The sequence below is a fragment of the Patella vulgata genome, chromosome 2 (assembly GCF_932274485.2).
Source record: "Patella vulgata chromosome 2, xgPatVulg1.2, whole genome shotgun sequence".
Classification (NCBI taxonomy): domain Eukaryota; kingdom Metazoa; phylum Mollusca; class Gastropoda; family Patellidae; genus Patella; species Patella vulgata.
In genome coordinates, this window is record NC_065880.2 from 69,820,102 (window position 1) to 69,837,721 (window position 17,620).

The following is a 17,620-nucleotide window of genomic DNA, read 5'->3' on the forward strand; positions in this document are numbered from 1 at the left end:
TTACAAGTCAAGAAAATGGCCTTCGGCATAGGTTATGACTTATAATGTGTGATGGCAAAAGATAATAAACCATTTAAGTACATTTTTATTTGACCGTTTAACCAGGACTTATTAGACATTTTTGTCACTGATAAGTGCGGATATTATTATATTTTTTAAAGGTTAGATATTCCCGTTCTGATGTCGTATTTTATAATAACTTCTTGTGTTTCAGGAGTACAGAAATGCTTGGCAAAAATGTATTTTATTGGTCACACTAAACGCTAATTTTACCATTGAAGTTACCAATAGAATGCTGTTCGAATATTATTATTATTATGTAATATGTTTTTTCTACAACCCCACACCCTAAATCTTTGAAATCAATATAATACCTTTGGACTGTAGCATGTTCCACACAGCCCTTAGAGAGCACCATCCCTTTACCCGGAGCTCCATATTTTCAGGGGTCTGTAAATTGCAGTGGCCTGAGAACCATACTTTGGATGGATTGGCAGACTTTAAATTTTAGATGAATTTTTTTTTAAAATTCCTCTATCCTAGAGTCATTTTCTAGTATGTCTGTAGTCTTGAGTTGACATCTCTCTGAATAGTCAGGAAGTAGGTTGGCAATTATCGCGGGAAGTATGTACCATCGTTTGCAAACTATCAATTTTGAGGTGGTAAGTGACCAGTGATGAATGAGATTTGTACATACCTCAAAAAGATCAGAAAAATGCGGGTTGGCAAAATATATCTTTTGCTGACCACCTGTAGAAACTGGTCTGCGAATACCAACCCAGCCGTTCGTGTTACCACAACACTGTGCATTTGACCTGAGCTAAATTTAGGGGTTTATTATTTATAAGGAACACTACAAGATTAGAATATTGAAAACCTTTATTTGTTTAGATTAAATTGGAATGATTATAATATATCATAAGCTCAGAAACTAATAAGAAAAACCTAAATAATCACAGATCTTTGGTTTTTATAAATGTACATTAATATCAGAAACTAGTCACCGTACAAGATGCCACAATAAAAGACCATATCCAATCAAAAGTACTCTCACTAAAAAAAATCAATGTGTTCGAAAATTATTGAATTTGAAAATTATTGAATTCGTTCAATTGTAACTTGTGTAGCCACTTAAAGTTTACATCAGTGTTTATTTATTTCTCAATGCCATCTTTAGGCATCTAAACTAAATAAAACAATAACTGTAAATGTTTTTTGGTATTCTAAGTTATCATACTTTTGTAAATTGTGACTTTTTGAGATATTTTTCAACCATCAGACTTGTTGCTTAATTAAACACACGTTATTATAAACACAATGAACATACAGCACACAGATATAAATACATTAATAACAGCACTCACAAAATTCATATACAATTGAATATAAACCTCTCATCAACTTGTCTTTACTAAGCTCATTTTGAGACTGAGACTAACAAAACTTCTTTTATCATGAACAGAAACCCAAATGGTGAGTTTGTTTCAGAATGATCAAAATTATGGTATATTAAATGAATTTAACCTATTCAGAATTTGAATGTATTGTAAGAACGATTAATCTAGATTATTCAAATATTAAAATGACACTCCATAATATTAAATGTGTCATGCTTGCATAAGTATGGTGAGGCACTTTTGATTGAATACAAAACAAATTTCAATCATTTAAATTATAAAATTAATTAGACATTGAGAATAAACAGATTAATTTGAAATAAAAGAGATCTTTATTGTGAAAAAGTAACACTAACAAAAGAGATGAATAGGTCAAAGTTTGATGAGGTCAGATTACCTCCTCACAGATTTCAATAAAATCTATAATATAGATTTTACTGAAATAAATAATTCATTCATTAATTATCGATCACTCTTTTCTTTTATATTAATTTTGTTGAAGGTAAGGCCTAAATATTATTGATATTCTTGTGTTAGGCCTAAATATTATTGATATTCTTGCATTACTATTGCAAAAACAAAATCTTTTAAAACTGTCTTTCTAATACATACGATTATAAACTTATGATGCCTCTCGCACTGCTTGACAACAAACACAAAGTTAATTGACAGGAAATTTTTGGTCAAAATACACTAAGTTTTCTTCTTCAAGAATTTTCAGAAATGTATACCGGGGTATTCTTCTTTCATTTCATCAAATCGAAAATGTTAATTGAGTCTTTGTGTTTATGAAAGATGTAAAATGGATTAAAACCACATTACAAAGTACATAGATCTATTCTCAAGGTAGATAGTTCTCTGTGCACAGAGGCTTTGTGTTTCATTTCTTTCATTTTTTTATTTCTGTTCTGAATAATAAATGGAGCATATTGCATTTTTTGCTTAAATTAAAAAAAAAAAAAAACATTCATGAACAAAAATATTATGTATTTAACTGACATGCAATAGAAAACACTGAGATTTTGTTGACAATATATAAATATGGCACATATTTAAATGATAAGCAGTTTTTATTTGCATAGCTTTAGTAATAAATATAAATGATTTATAAAAAGAGATTCCCAATTGCTACAGTAAATAGTTAAATATGAGAAAAATATCTAAAGAAAAATTGGCATTAATCATGTTTTGGCGCCCAAATAATTTAAATTAATGTCAGTTGAAAAACACAACCAAAGTTTTGACAACCATTCTGATTAATAAGTGTGGTTTAAAGATCGTGCGCCAGACAGTAAGAAATTGATACCGTACAAGGGAGTCAATCTGAGAGTTGTATCAATATATTACGCAATGTCTTGTTCGATGCTATTTAATCATCCTGACATCTTGTATAAATAATATAATGTACATGAAAGGTAAAAATATTAGAAAAAATTGTACGCCAAAGGATGACGTTTGCATTTTAAGGATGAATACCTAAAATACATCACTGGGATATTATATGTTATGGGCACTAATTTAAAACAAGTTTTTAGACATATATAGTAAATATATTGGTGGCCTTAAATGATAGATTATATAAGTACATCTTAATCTTTGATTTCCAATATCACACTTTTGATCAAATAGATTGTGTCATAATATAAATAACTGTAAAAATTTACAAAGAAAATATAAACAACTATGAGATTTCTTGGTGAACATTACTTCATTGTTCCAACATTGGTCTCTCCTTTTCACTCAATAATAGGGCAGATGATGAAACACCTGAACAAAGACATGAGGGTTTTTTTTTCACTTCGATCTCATCTATCTTCAGTTTATTTGTTCGAGTTCTTTCTCATCAACATCAGCATCAAGATCTTTAGCTTGTTGATTTTGGTTGTTACTAGTAACAAGGGCATTAACTACTCCAATATTCTTTAACATACCATCCGTTTCATTAAACCTGTCAACAACAAAATCATCTGGATATAATGCAATGTAGTTGTAAATGACGTCAAGTTCAACAGGGAATAAAATAAAAGTCATCACCACACCCACTAGGTCATTTCAGGACTAACATATGGGTCAATTTTATTTCAACAATTCGCTTGCATGTAGGAATCTTTAGTAGTGGGAGGAATCCGGAAGATGATGAAAAAACAAACAAGGTTGAACAAGCGACCCTACTTTCTGTCATGTGTAAGTGGGGAATCGAAACCACATCACTTGACTCAATGACAGACCTTGTGATTTCACCACTTGACCAACCAACCCCCCATATTCACCTAATGTACAACTGCATCAAGTTTAAACAATCTACCTCAATTGGGAACAAAAATTGTCACAAAAAGTGCAGGAGCACATTAACACAATGCCATTCCTATCAAAGAAGTTAAAAGATATTAAGTTAACTGGACGGACCTTAAAAGGGAGCATGAACAAAAGTTTAATGACAGTTATGGCCCTTGTTTCACTTTGTTGAATCTTGTCAACACTTTAATGACAACAGTTATCATCCGATCTGTTTGAAATTGATATGCATCATTTAAATTAGTGAAACGAAGAAGCCTATTGAAATTGGCGTGGGTGTGACCATTATGAATAACAATACCGGTAACAGTTATTCACGTTATCGCTATCACTAGTATCAGAAATACATCATAGTTTATAAGTACTACTATTAGGGCGGTTCATGTTAAAATTGAAAGCTGAACTAAATCCTGCCTGGCAGCCGCTGGTTTATTACGATATATCTTTTAAAATAATGTTGTTGTTTTTTTTTTACTAGATTACCCCTTTGTTACATATATTGTGATAAATTAGTTTACTCATAATTACCAAGTAAAATTGATTTTAATAGCTATTTCTGTCACCAATATAACATACTAAATCTGATTCTTAGAATGATAAATAGATACTTGTATAATCTGATATGAATAATATGGCATTTTTTTTCATTCATCAAGGCCTATTTTTAACCATAATTCATATTTATTGCACCTATTTTAGTTTATTTGTGCATATGTTAGCCAGGAATGGTAAAACATAGCTGTTAGACAGATTCCTTTGGTTTCACAAGTTGATTTCCTTTATTTTGTTAATGTAGAATGGTAATGAACTGCTCTTTTCATTTTCTTTGTTTTATTTGTTTCGTTTGAATTTGATTTATCTGTTTAGTTTTTGATTGTTTAATTTTTGTTAATGAAGTTGATTCTTTTAAACTTCGTTTTTTTTTTTTGTGTGAACTCTACTTGGTGTAGGTGTTCATCAGGTAATACCTCGACTGAGTTCAATATAGAGATTAGCCGGTTGATTTGTTGGATATAAACCTTTGAATAATAGCGCCTAACAGGCAGCTGTGTTTAATTATGTTCTCCTGATTTTGATTGTTTCTGTAGAATGGTAATGAACTGCTCTTTTCATTTTCTTTGTTTTATTTGTTTCGTTTGAATTTGATTTATCTGTTTAGTTTTTGATTGTTTAATTTTTGTTAATGAAGTTGATTCTTTTAAACTTCGTTTTTTATTTTTGAACTCTACTTGGTGTAGGAGTTCATCAGGTAATACCTCGACTGAGTTCAATATAGAGATTAGCCGGTTGATTTGTTGGATATAAACCTTGTTAATGAAGTTGATTCTTTTAAACTTCGTTTTTTATTTTTGAACTCTACTTGGTGTAGGAGTTCATCAGGTAATACCTCGACTGAGTTCAATATAGAGATTAGCCGGTTGATTTGTTGGATATAAACCTTTGAATAATAGCGCCTAACAAGCAGCTGTGTTTAATTATGTTCTCCTGATTTTGATTGTTTCTGTGTGTTTGAAGTATACGTTTGTGATATGCGCTTAGAAACACTTCATGTGTAATGAAGTGCTATATAAATCGAACAATAATAATAATAATAACTAGACCTGCAAGCAGCACTGAACCGGCTTTCAGGAATCAGACAGGAAGTGTGTCATACAATAGCCCATTTATCGAGCTACCAAACGATACTTTAGATGTGTTGATCCAGTCACACCCGACGGTGAAATCCCGATTGTTCCAAGAGCACCGATTTTTTTACTGTCTTTTTTTTTTAAATATCGAATATTTTACTTGACTACTTCCTATTTAAGGATCATTATCGGGATAGATTTAACAAGTGGTATGGGAACTTAATTTCCTGTACCAGAAGTTTCAGAAAGATCCATTGGACAGTTTTACCTCCCTTATACCATTAGAAGCAGATTTACAGATATATAAGATTTTTCGACTTCTTTTCAAAGATTGTGGCCCTTTCGGACCATTTATACTATACTGAGGCTTTTAAATTTGGATTCACACCATAGACCACCGTTAGGACTCTAAGTAACAGAAGTTTAAGAAAGGAAATAAGAGAAGTTTTCGAAATAAAAGCGTCTGAATAGGCTCCAAAAAAGAAAATAATAGATTTTCAGCGTTCCATTATATATTGCCTAACCCGCGAATTTTTACCATTTAGATCTCATAAGATTGTCCATTGTTCGAACTATCCAATGACACTTTAGTTGTTTTGATTCGGTGAAATCTGGCGTAGTAATCACTTTTTTCGCAAGATCTCCATTTTTTAAATTTTTACGTTTTTTTTTCTTCAAAATATCCGAAATTTTTTCGGCTACTTCCGTTTTTTGGATCATTGTCGGGATAGCTTTAACAAGTTGTTTGGTTACCTTACCTTCTGTACAAGAAGTTTCAGAATAATCCATTCAGCTGTTTTCCAAAGAAAGAAAATTAGAAGATAATTTTCAGTAATCTAAGGATTTTTCAACTTTTTCCCAAGATTGAGGCTCTTTTTGGACAACTTATGTTATTTCAATGCTTTTATTGTTGGACTCACGCCATAGCCCACCCATAGGACTCTGCGTTAAAAAAGTTTCAGAAAAATCGGAGTTGTCGTTTTCGAGTAAAAAAATGTCTAAAAAGGCTCCAAAAACGGAAAATACTAGATTTTTGGCGTACCACAATTTATTTTCTAACCATCGAAATCGTACCATTGAGATGCCATATAATAGTCCATTAATGGGGCTATACAAAGACACTTTACTTCTTTTGGTCCGGTAATATCTGACCGAGAAATCCAGCTTTTCGCAAGAGCGACAATTTTTTAACCTTTTTTTTTCATTTTTTGAATACTTCCGGTATGGAGATTATTGTCGGAATAGTTTTAATAACCAGTTTGGGCAATTAAATAGCGGCAGGGCTCTGTAATGATATATTACATTATCTGATCAGATAAAATGACCCTGAGAAATCCTATGTTCAAAGGTGCCAAAAATGCAAAAATGTCAAAATATCGAAAATTAAATTTCAATAACTCAATACATATTATACATCGTTAGAATTGTAATTAGGTCAGCTATCCGAATCTGTAATCTTTTTGTAAAAATTTGTTTAAATAATAAAGTAATAGAGCATTTTGCAAAATTTCACGGTTTTTTGACTTTTTTCGATTTTCAGTCCCTTTTTTATCGTATTCCAGACATTTCAAAGTCTTATTGGATGGCATAATTCACAAGACTATCGAATGGACTCTCGATAGAGAAAGTTAAAAAAAAAGTTGCGGTTAAGATTTCGAGATACAGGTGCCCAAAAACGCCCCAAATCAGAAAATACTTGATTTTCAGCTTGTCATATTTTGCTGCTTGGTCATAGTATCCGTATAAATTGGGCATCATACGACAGTCCATTCCTCGGGCCACTCAATGAAAGCTTAATTTGTTTAATCCATTGATACTGGACGGAGAAATCAAGTTTTCCCCCAAAACACCCATTTTTTGCGTTTTTTTCAAGATATCTATCATTATTTCGACTACTTCCGGTTTCCGAATCGTTTTTGAAATTGCTTTATGCAGCGGTCTGACTATATAGCTTTATGTTCCAGGACTTTCAGAACTGTCGATTTATCCTTTCCCAAAAATATAAGGGTTGGGAAATGGGCAGAAAATTCGAAAAAAAATCGAAAAATAAAGGGCGATAACTCGGAATGAAACTTATATTTCTGGTATCGGATGGTCTTCAGGCATCCAGAAATGCAGGTCAAATTTGAAAATTTTGAAAAATAAAAAAAATTGTCTCTTAAAGAAAAATTTTCATTTTTCGAACGCTAGAAGTCAGCGACGAAGTTTCGAAATTTCCAACTGCTATCGTCCGAGAAAAGACTCAGGGTTTCTGAAAATGTCATTTGTATGAAAATAGGTACAGAATTGTCGAAGCTACAGCCGTTTTTTAATTTTTATGCACCGCACGAAATTCGGTCACTTCCGGTATGCGTAGAAGTTTCAAAATTGTTTTAAGAAGTAGCCACCACATGGTTTCCCGATAGAAAATTTGGTTCCAGATCGATATCTGTTTCCGATCATGGAGAAATAGGCTCCCGTGGAAAATAATAATAATAATAATAATTTTAGTAAAAACAATAGTCTTTCAGACAAAGTCTGAAAGCCTAATAATAAAATAAGCATGGATCCATTTCAATATTTATAATATCACCAGTACCAAAAGCTATCATATAATAAAAATAAACATACAGGTTTTTGATTCTGTCTACCCTATGTTGTGTTGACTCATCAATAAAATGACATGGGTTGACTTCACAGTCGCTAGTTACTGGTGTACTACTACCACTAGGTAACACATCCACAATCTCGGCTTCCATATCAGGAGTAAGTGCTCTGATTGGAGGACTGTTTGTATTTTCATTTGAGTTAATTTTCAGTGGTTTCTCTGGTGAAATTTGAAGTTTTTTAACCAGTTTTCCTACAAAATACATGGCAAATACAAGAATACAAGAAATCAATCAAATATTTATTGAAGTGATAGTAATACAGAGTTTAAGATCATATGATCAGAATACTTTTACCAATAAACATGATTGCCCTTAGTTCACTAAAAATAAATTTTCTATATAACATACCTTACATTCAATAATTATCAATAATGTATTAATTTCTATGATGATAATATAGATTCAATTTTTTATTGTTTTTATACTTTCGATGACTTCCAGATAGATCCTATTGGTTTGCACAAAAGGTTATGTCATTGTCGGACAATCATGAATTTTCACTGAATTACATATTTCTAACCTCTGGGTTCTTTTGCTTTCTCGCAGATCATGAATGAAGCTCAACAAAATGGTTCATTTCATTGGTTTATCCTCCACAAACAGAACATAGATTATTTTAAAATAAAATAAAATAAAAAGAAATTTGCACCATAAAAATGAAACCAGGGCTGGCCACGAATAAATTGATGGCGAGCAGATGACTGCTCACGCAAATTTAGGTTTGGGCGAGCAAGGCGAGCAATAAAAATTGCTCACGCAAAATGTTGTTTGCGTGAGCACACATTTTGTAACATTGTTTCAATTTAAAATCATAAGAAAATTGCTATTCCTGGCACAAAGTTTGCAGTAAACATGTGTGACCATCGCTTTCTGTTTTTGACAGTCATACGTACTCTTCTTTATTAAAACCAATTTCCGTATGGATTTCTTCACCCCACGAAATAAATGTGGATAGGGCAATCAGGTTGCCTTTGGCCATTATTACGCTTAGATTGAAAATTATACGACTGCACAATGGAATAAAAACCGAAGTTCTGATAAAATAGGAAATACCGATAAATATTAGTTTGAAACGTGTTCATTTAGCGTGAATGCCTAATGCCGGATGTAAATATTCTTTACTTTAGACTCGATTATCACGCGTTCGTTACTGGTGTTCGTAGGAAAACCAGTCATAACGTTCAGGTCTAAAGTGTATTTTTAGTAACAAGAGTGCTGAGTAACTTTTTAGCCAATCAAATTTAAGGAGGAAATGCCGCGTGCAGCTGGGTGAATCTCAGTTTGACAGACAAATTTATGAAGTTATTGACATTGTTGGTTTAGTTTCGGCAATAAACTTGTCAATATTTTGATTATTTTTACAGGGTTTTCTTAAAATTTTGCGCGAGCAACGAACCGCTCGCGTAAATGTAGATTTGCGCGAGCACAGCGCGAGCGCGAGCAACTGCTCGCGTCTCGTGGCAAGCCCTGTGAAACTATCTGTGTTTTAATCAGATTAAGAAAAATATGACTTTAGCTAAACTAGAAGTGGTGCATAAAAAAAATGGAGAATTGGACAGAATGCAGCACTTTCATTTCAGTATCAAGATGGTCCTACCTCCATGTACAACAGATTCAACAGAAACAAATGCTCCCTTGTTCGAATTCTTAACGGTGGATGCTGGACTGTCACAGTTGTATGGTGGAGGATTATTAGCTTCGGATTCACTCATCAAACTGTCCACCTACAAATATTTGATACCAAACCAAATCAACAATAGCAGATATAAACTTAGTTCATTACATTGCCAGGAATGTTTCTGAGAAAAGAGCAGTTAAATTTTGAGTAAAAAGGTCAAATGTTCGCATTTCATTCTGAAAACAGTACCAATCCGGCCGATTGTAGTGGCACAGTCAATTTCTAGGTTTTTGTCTCCTCGGGTAGCATATCTTTGAATAACTCGTTAAGTTCAGCATATACTCGTTACATTGTGATTTTTTCTCGTAATTTTCAAAAACATAAGAAACTTTAACCAAATTTCCCACATTTGTTTTCATCTTTGTAATGTGAAGGTTATTGTATAGCAATGTAACCGTTGCAAATTTATTGAATTTTATTGCAGCCTGGAATAGTTCACGGAATGGAATGCTTATCACAGCCAAGAGTAAACATAGGTATACTCTTAGTCATAGTTTATCTTCTCCATGTGATTGCATCTTCAAGTGTACAATAATAGGATAAATTAATAGCATTATTATTATGCACAATCTTACGCCACCTAGTTATTTCCTTATATTTTATTTAAAACTGTTTACCAGAGTTCAACCATCGGCTGCCAGGCAAGATATACCCACATTTTGCAAGAGATGGATAGAGAACAAGCTAAAAATAAAAACGATTTTTTGTACAATCCAGAAAGTTATGGTCTGAAATGCGCAAATATCAAAAGGGATTGAGATTTTTGGTATATAAAGATATGTTTTAAGTTTCAATAAAATTGGATAAAAATTGTGACCTCTAGAGGGTCCATAACCTTTGTATTACATGCTTATACACAATTTGCGTACAAAGAGCGCCCGTTTTGTCGAGCAGTTTCATTTCCATTTTCCCGAAATTCGAATTCAAGCTGGTGGAATGGTGATATATCTAAACGGTTTTGAAAATCGGAAAAAAATTGGACCTCTAGAGGGACCACAAGCTAAAAGTGATTTTTTGTAAATCAAGGGCCATAATTCAGGAAGTTACGATCCGATATGCGCGAATATCAAAAGGAAATGAAATGAAATGGAGTTTAACGTCCTACTGTTCTGCTCCTAACCTGGGCTAATGAAGACGGGCATACGCCATACAGTGTGCTATGAGGGAAATTTTGCCGGGACAGCGGCACTACGGCCTACTCTTATATCGAATTCCAACTGCCAAGGGATCTTTTACGTGCACGCCAATGTGAACACGGGACCTCGGTTTTTCGTCCCATCCGAACGACTAGACAGCTTTCCTTTTCAGCCCCTCCGTCCTGCATCACTGACAAGGGAGAACCACGCCGGAAAATCTGGATGAACTTTCTCGGCCAATGCAGGGATCGAACACACGACCTCCAGGCTAGCGAGCTAGCGTCTTACCCACTTAGCCACGTGATCCCCAAATATCAAAAGGAACCAAGATCTTTGGGTTATAAACATGCATTTAAAGTTTCATCAAAATCGGATCAAAATTGTGAGTGTCCACAAGCTAAAAACGTGATTGTTGACAGATGGACAGGGGCGACGACAATATACGTCCACATGAAAATGTGAAACTTGCAATCAATAGAAACAGGAAACACATTAAATACAGACGGTTTGATGGGATCAATTTTGACTAAGTCAAAATGATGCCTTTGATATTCAGATAAGTTGACATAAAATATCTAATAGAATACAATATCAAAAAAACATCGTTTTATCCAACATTTCGTCAGTAAAAATACTAACTTCTTAAGGGATGAAAAACTAAATGGTTGACAAGATTATATAGCCTCAAAACATCATCTTTGGTAAACCCTTTTTATAGTTTCCTGAACAATTTTGCAAAATCAATTTTTTTTGTGAACCTTTCTTTTTTAATAAACTTAAATAAAGACAAACAAACCTTAGCTTCTAACATAGCATGTCTATTCTCTTGTAATATTAATCTAGATAATATTGTTTCTTGTTGTTGTTTTATCTGTGTTAATTCTGCCATGATGTCAGCTGATAATGGTGGAGGTTCTACAGGATGTATCATTGTACTGTTACCAACAGGGGAGCTAATCTTAGTTTGTGTTTCAAGACATGTTATTCTTGTCTTTATTTCATCTGTTAACTGTAAACATTATAATAATATTACACTACTGTCTCCAAATAACGGATTCAAATTGTGATCTTCTTGATCAAAAGGTGTACTTATATTCGATTCCGGTAAAAAACAGAACTTGATGAACATAAATCTTACAACTATTTCCATATAAAATATTTATTTTATTTGCTTGTCAACACAAAATATCCTTCAAGAACTGTCTCACAGAAGATTCAACCCTTCTGGTTTGAACCTTGACACTACTAAGTATATTATTCTTCTTGCTTACCTACAGATTAAAATTTCTTTCATTTGGAATATTTTAATTTGAAAAATATATTTTATAATCAGAATTTGCAGCTCTTTGGACTTTATGGTGTAATAATAAGCGCCTACAGAATCGTGTAATAAATAAACAGGAATTTTTCCTAACTAAACACATATGCAGTGGAATCTGTGACTTCCGACATTATACTTTATGTTGAAATCTTCCACCTTTAGCGCTCATTTTGTTTTCATCACACAATGATACCCTTCAATAATAGACGGAATGCGCATGTAGAAATCTTAAACGGCACCGGGATCAACACCCGCACTTTCGCCACTAACTTACTTTAAAGCCTTTCATGTTATCAATAGAGACCGACACGAGTATTAATCTCACCTATGATTGACTGGTTATTGTTTGTCAATCTTTTGTAGGTTAACACCCCCTGTATGAAGGCTGGATTATACGATGTTAATTCAATGCAAATCATGTGACAGAACCGCTGATTGATGTCGTAATTCGTAATATTCAAAACTTTTTTGGTTTAAGTAATAAACTGGGAAATGAAACTGATGACAGATTTCCATAAATGCCTTAGTATTCAGAAGCCAGTTGTAACAGAGTCCACTGTAGTATAGTCAAATTGTAACTTCTAAATGTCATTTAAGAATTACTTACTTTAAATAATTCTGATATTTGATCGAGTTTGTAATGTAGATCAGTTGGTATTTCCACCGTTTGTTGACTAGATTTGATAGTTGATATCTGACTTGATGCACTTTCACCATCTATAACAAATGGAGATATCAACAACAACTGATTAAGTAATTTAGGCCATAAAAGAAAAATATTATGGTTCTCAGATAATCCAGCAATCCGGATAATTTTATTTCCAAAAAATCAAATCAAAAACAATCTCCTGAACTACAGAACATAAATGTTTCCCCAAGTTACAGAAATAACTCTATAAAATAATTTGAATAAATCCAGAAATGTGGTATTAACTAACCCTCATAAATGTTACTGACAATGAATTAGGGCTGGCAATCGGTCCCAACAACATTATATATATATAGTGTGTGTGTGTGTGTGTGTGTGTGTGTGGGTGGGTGGGTGAGTGTGTGTGTGTGTGTGTGTGTGTGTGTGTGTGTGTGTGTGGGTGTGTGTGTGTGTGTGGGTGTGTGTGTGTGTGTGTGTGCGTGCGTGTGTGTGCGCGTGTGTGTGACTTACTGCAATACAGGCAGATTACGTGGATCCAAGTATAACCATTACAGTCTGTACAAGTGTATATTATTATTAATATGTATCCAAAAGCAACCAACCTCGAGGTAACCTAACAATCTCTACTGCTGCTGGTCGACCTCTCATAATACTGGATGTACCACTGTATGACTGATTATCTGTGGCTACTCTAATACTGGTTTCTTTTTTTACTGGTGGTTTATGTTGAATACTGTGGGCTTTAGGTTGTCTACCCTGTGGTGCACTAGTTGGTCGAGTTAATCCTACAGTTCTACTTGTACGACCAAGTGATTCTTTAGCCATCTTTTGACCCTTGGAAGTTTCTGATAGGGAAATTGGGTACAGATTAATATACTGATTGCAATGCATTGCCACATTATTTTGAATTCATTTACAACATCAATTGATATCAATAGTTAGTGTTGATATCCAATAAAATATTAGGCATCAAGGCATTGAAGGCAAGCATTGATATTCTAATATTCATAGCAATGATTTTGCCCTTCACAAATGAAAAATTCTTGCTGCATATTTACGATATTTAATCTGTTTACATCTGCGCCATTCGATAGTTTAGATAGTTGATTATAGGCTTGTCATGTGAATAAATGTCTAAATAATAATTCATATATCATTTGAAGCCAAAATAAAACCCCTATAATTGGCAGATTTAGCTCTTACATGATGCATTTTTAATGATAACAGCATTAATGACAGTATAAGCAAATAAGACTAAAAACTGATGAAAGACTTAAATTTAAACAGATATCGTTTCTTATTACTTTTATACGTGGTATGAAAAGAGTTCATTCAAAAGAGTTACCTATCATTGACACTCTTCTATTTTCAGCTGATTTTGTTCGCAACTGAAATAGAAAATACAAAACACATAATTGTTGATCTTAAATTTTAACCCCAAATTAATGCATAAAATAATTCAATTAGACATTAATAAATCTTGTCAAATCAACAGGAATGTAGAGAAATAAGTTTAACCTCTCCTGTTTATGCAAGCTCTTAAAGATGGGTTCCCAGAAAAGTATTTATCGGGTGGTTATTTCCAATGAAAGTATGGCAATTTTGGTATATATGGAAAGTAGAGATATCCAATCTTACTAGAAAAATACTGGATTCCCCGAAAAACACTCATGGAGCGTATACAGGACAATAATGTAAGGGTTCCCCTAATCGACAGCCCGACGGTTAGGAATTTCTATACGTGTGATGTCAAAGGTCACACGCGAACACTGAGTGGTTGATGTACAAGTTGATAAACTTTATGAAGAGTTAGACGTACAACACTTTCTGAGATAAAAATGACAGAAAAAGACGTGGGTAGTGGATAATCCAAGAATTTAATTAGGATTCGATATTTGTAATAAATAGTAAGCGATTAAAGACAACATTGTCTTATGTATGCAATGAATTCTCCTCTGACTTCCAAGAGAGGTAAGTCCTTCCAATTACAATGTTTGAGAAGGAATTGAAGCAAAATTATGACAAATTAATTAGTTTGAATATGTTTTTAGTCCATATATACCATTAAATCACCCAGTTTGTACGCGGGAATGTATCTTTAAATTCATGAGAAAATCATCTTGAATAATGGCATGCCAATTCCCAAAAGTATAATTTCAACCTTTTATTAAATTTTTCAAGATCTCTTGAATTGTGCAATTTCACAATACTTTTTTTTTTTTGCTAACCTGACTAGCATTTTTGTTCAAAGATTCCATAGAAGAGGAACTTCGCAAGTTACTGGTGGATTTTGAAGTGGGTTCTAGCTCTTTTTTCTTGGCGCGAAGTAAAGATAAGACTTCTGTTGACATGATAACTTTACGTTCAGCAAACCCAGCAGAAAAAAACTGATCTTTTGTAACAAGTGGTTTGTAGTGGAACAAGTCTCTAAGGATCTGAAAACAAGAAAGGAATATTAGCTTCTCATCAGTACTTTATCTAGAAAACATTACATTTACAATGAAAGGGGCCACGGTGGAATTAACTTTGATGGTGTTGAGTGACAAGCATCACTCATGAAATAGATTTGGCCAGGATAGCAGCAATTGGCTCTACTCTTTTTCAAATCCCAACTGACCTTTCCTTGTCAACCCACATTACTGAAGTAACAGATGATAATGCTTGTTAAAATTGGTAAATGTTACCTTGACAAGTGAGATTTTGAGAATCAAGCTTGGAAAAACCCAAAGCTTCCAATCTTGTTCAGTCCCACCCGTATTCAAATGAGTGACAACTGCAGAACTAGCTTAATAAAGAAATAATACCTTGTACACCGCTTCCATGAAACGTAAATCAGATTTTCCAAATAATTCTATATCCATGGATGCTATTTTCTCTGTTATAGGTATACTGTACTGTGTAAAGGCATAGTGATATATTGGTAGAAATGCTGTGGGTACACCTTTAGACAAACTGTCAAATAAAAACATTCATTTTAAAAATATTCTATTCTCTGATCGTCAATTCAAGGATTTTTAATTGTTTGCCAACTAAAACATTGTTCAAGTTGAATATCAGTTCAAAAATGTTTCAGTGTCATTCATTATTTATAAAGATATGCTGATATGATCAAAACAAGCCAGCATTATCTATTATCTTTGCTTGAATCTTCTGATGTGCTTCTTTTTAAGTTACGGTTGGGAAAATCAAATTGTGAATGTGTAATACTCAGAGGTACTTTATCATAGGCCTACCAAATTCTTCAATATACAGAATGAAAATAATAATAATAAAAACTTACTTTGTGACATCAATATGCTCTGTATATTTAATTTGTCTAACTTCAGATTGCAACTTCCGCAGGTTATTCTTGATATCCCCAGTGGTCATCTTCAACACTAAAGGATTAAAAATAGGCAAGATATTATTTTGTGGGTTTGTTTAGCGTCGATCTGGACCATGTCACTGTTAAAAAAAATTTACCAGTGCATAGATCTCACATGTCAACATGAACTTTCGTCATGACAACTCTCACAAAATGTATCTGACTACAGTTTTAATCCTAATCCTATGGCCATCAAACGTTGATATGCTTTTCCAATGATGAGGTGTAACAATCAGTAGAAAATCGATTTTTGAATTTCGCCATTATTTCAAAATGGAACCTCTCTGAACTTGAAAATATTTCAGAAGTTTCAGTGGATTACAATCAAATTTCACAGGAATATATAGTAATAATAATAGTGTAAGTGCTACAACTTTTGTCAGAACCATTTCAGTCCCTAGATTAGGGATATCTCATCTCTTGATCCCTCGTGCCACGAAAGTAGGAATAATACTTACTCAGCTATATATGTGGGGTATTAGGCCTACTTATTTCAGCGGATGTCAAACCTCAAAATTTTCAGTTATCTACACTGTTCTAAGTCAAAGTGCTAACACATTTTAAACTTATATATCTACATCTAGTGCATTTATTTTATGCAAAATCTTTTTTATTACAGTAGGCCTATCCATTTTACAAGATTTCCAAAAATTCAACGCTGACAATCATGAAACAGGAACCATGATTGGCATGAAACCTGGAGGATACCTGTGAACCATAGACCCCTGGCACCTTTGACTAGTAGTACAGCCTACCACCGCAGCTCTAGACTGAAGATTTAGAGAGAACTCTCTTAATACGGTACCGTAAGCTTACCTACCGGTATCTTATTTATTGTGCAATGTGATGTCGGTTAGATCTGGTTAGGTTTTGAATGTTTGAAGTACAGTCATAAACCAAATCCAAACCATGATGAATCACCAGGTGATGGAAACGGCCTTTTCCTTTTGCTGCTAGGTCAACTTTCGGATTGGTCGACTCTTGAATTGAAAGATTCAGAACAGACGTTATTCATTTCTTTGAATTTCAAAAATAAAATTTAATACTACCTCAGTTAGGTTCCGTCAACAACTAATATTGTCTTGGTTGATTTTTGCAGAAAAAGATGACCCCACCACGTGTTGTCAACTCTTCATGGAAAGATATTTTGACATAAATTATTGATCGAATATTTTGTATATGGCGCAGCTACGATAAATGTGTCGCCACCTATATCCAGTATGTCACGTGATATAGTTTTTATAGGTCAAAGGACGTTCATAATCGGAACTTTCGTAAGTTTCATGGCTTTTCATCGGAGATTTCAAGTTTGGTACATTTGTATGGTGATGGTTAATTAAATAATAAAGATTAGAAATTTATGGTGTAGCATTTTGTATAAATTAACGACCAAATCCAGTAACACCCTGCCCTCAGCAGTTGGCCTAAATGATTGTTAGTAATACCTCTTTGAAACAGATTGCTGAATAGTAATCGCTAGGCCTTGTCCAAGTGTTTATGTGCT

The 17,620-nt window shown here is 33.5% G+C and overlaps 1 protein-coding gene across 2 annotated transcripts; it reads right to left on the reverse strand.

The window, feature by feature from the left end:
* Positions 1 to 861: 861 nt before the first annotated feature.
* On the reverse strand, positions 862 to 17,375 carry LOC126810576 (centrosomal protein of 44 kDa). 2 transcript variants are annotated; one of them, XM_050535721.2, is made up of 11 exons: positions 17,166 to 17,375; positions 16,033 to 16,129; positions 15,557 to 15,704; positions 14,981 to 15,187; positions 14,098 to 14,140; positions 13,355 to 13,597; positions 12,711 to 12,820; positions 11,579 to 11,791; positions 9,566 to 9,692; positions 7,931 to 8,159; positions 862 to 3,345 (listed from the first exon to the last, which is right to left on the reverse strand). In XM_050535721.2, the coding sequence occupies exons 2-11, from the start codon at positions 16,119 to 16,121 to the stop codon at positions 3,213 to 3,215; spliced, it is 1,542 nt and encodes a 513-aa protein (XP_050391678.2). In that variant the 5' UTR covers positions 16,122 to 16,129; positions 17,166 to 17,375; the 3' UTR covers positions 862 to 3,212. The 2 variants fall into 2 exon arrangements, with proteins under 2 accessions (XP_050391678.2, XP_050391679.2); XM_050535722.2 differs by lacking the exon at positions 17,166 to 17,375 and adding an exon at positions 16,937 to 17,095.
* Between the last annotated feature and the right edge of the window lie 245 nt (positions 17,376 to 17,620).

Excerpts from the sequence above, each read along its gene's own strand:
- LOC126810576 (XM_050535721.2), bottom strand. The coding sequence starts at position 16,121 with ATGACCACTGGGGATATCAAGAATAACCTGCGGAAGTTGCAATCTGAA. Across the intron at positions 13,598-14,097 it reads TAGAAGAGTGTCAATGATAG|AAACTTCCAAGGGTCAAAAG; the intron begins GTAACTCTTTTG and ends TTTCCCTATCAG. Across the intron at positions 12,821-13,354 it reads GATTGTTAGGTTACCTCGAG|ATGGTGAAAGTGCATCAAGT; the intron begins GTTGGTTGCTTT and ends CATTTGTTATAG.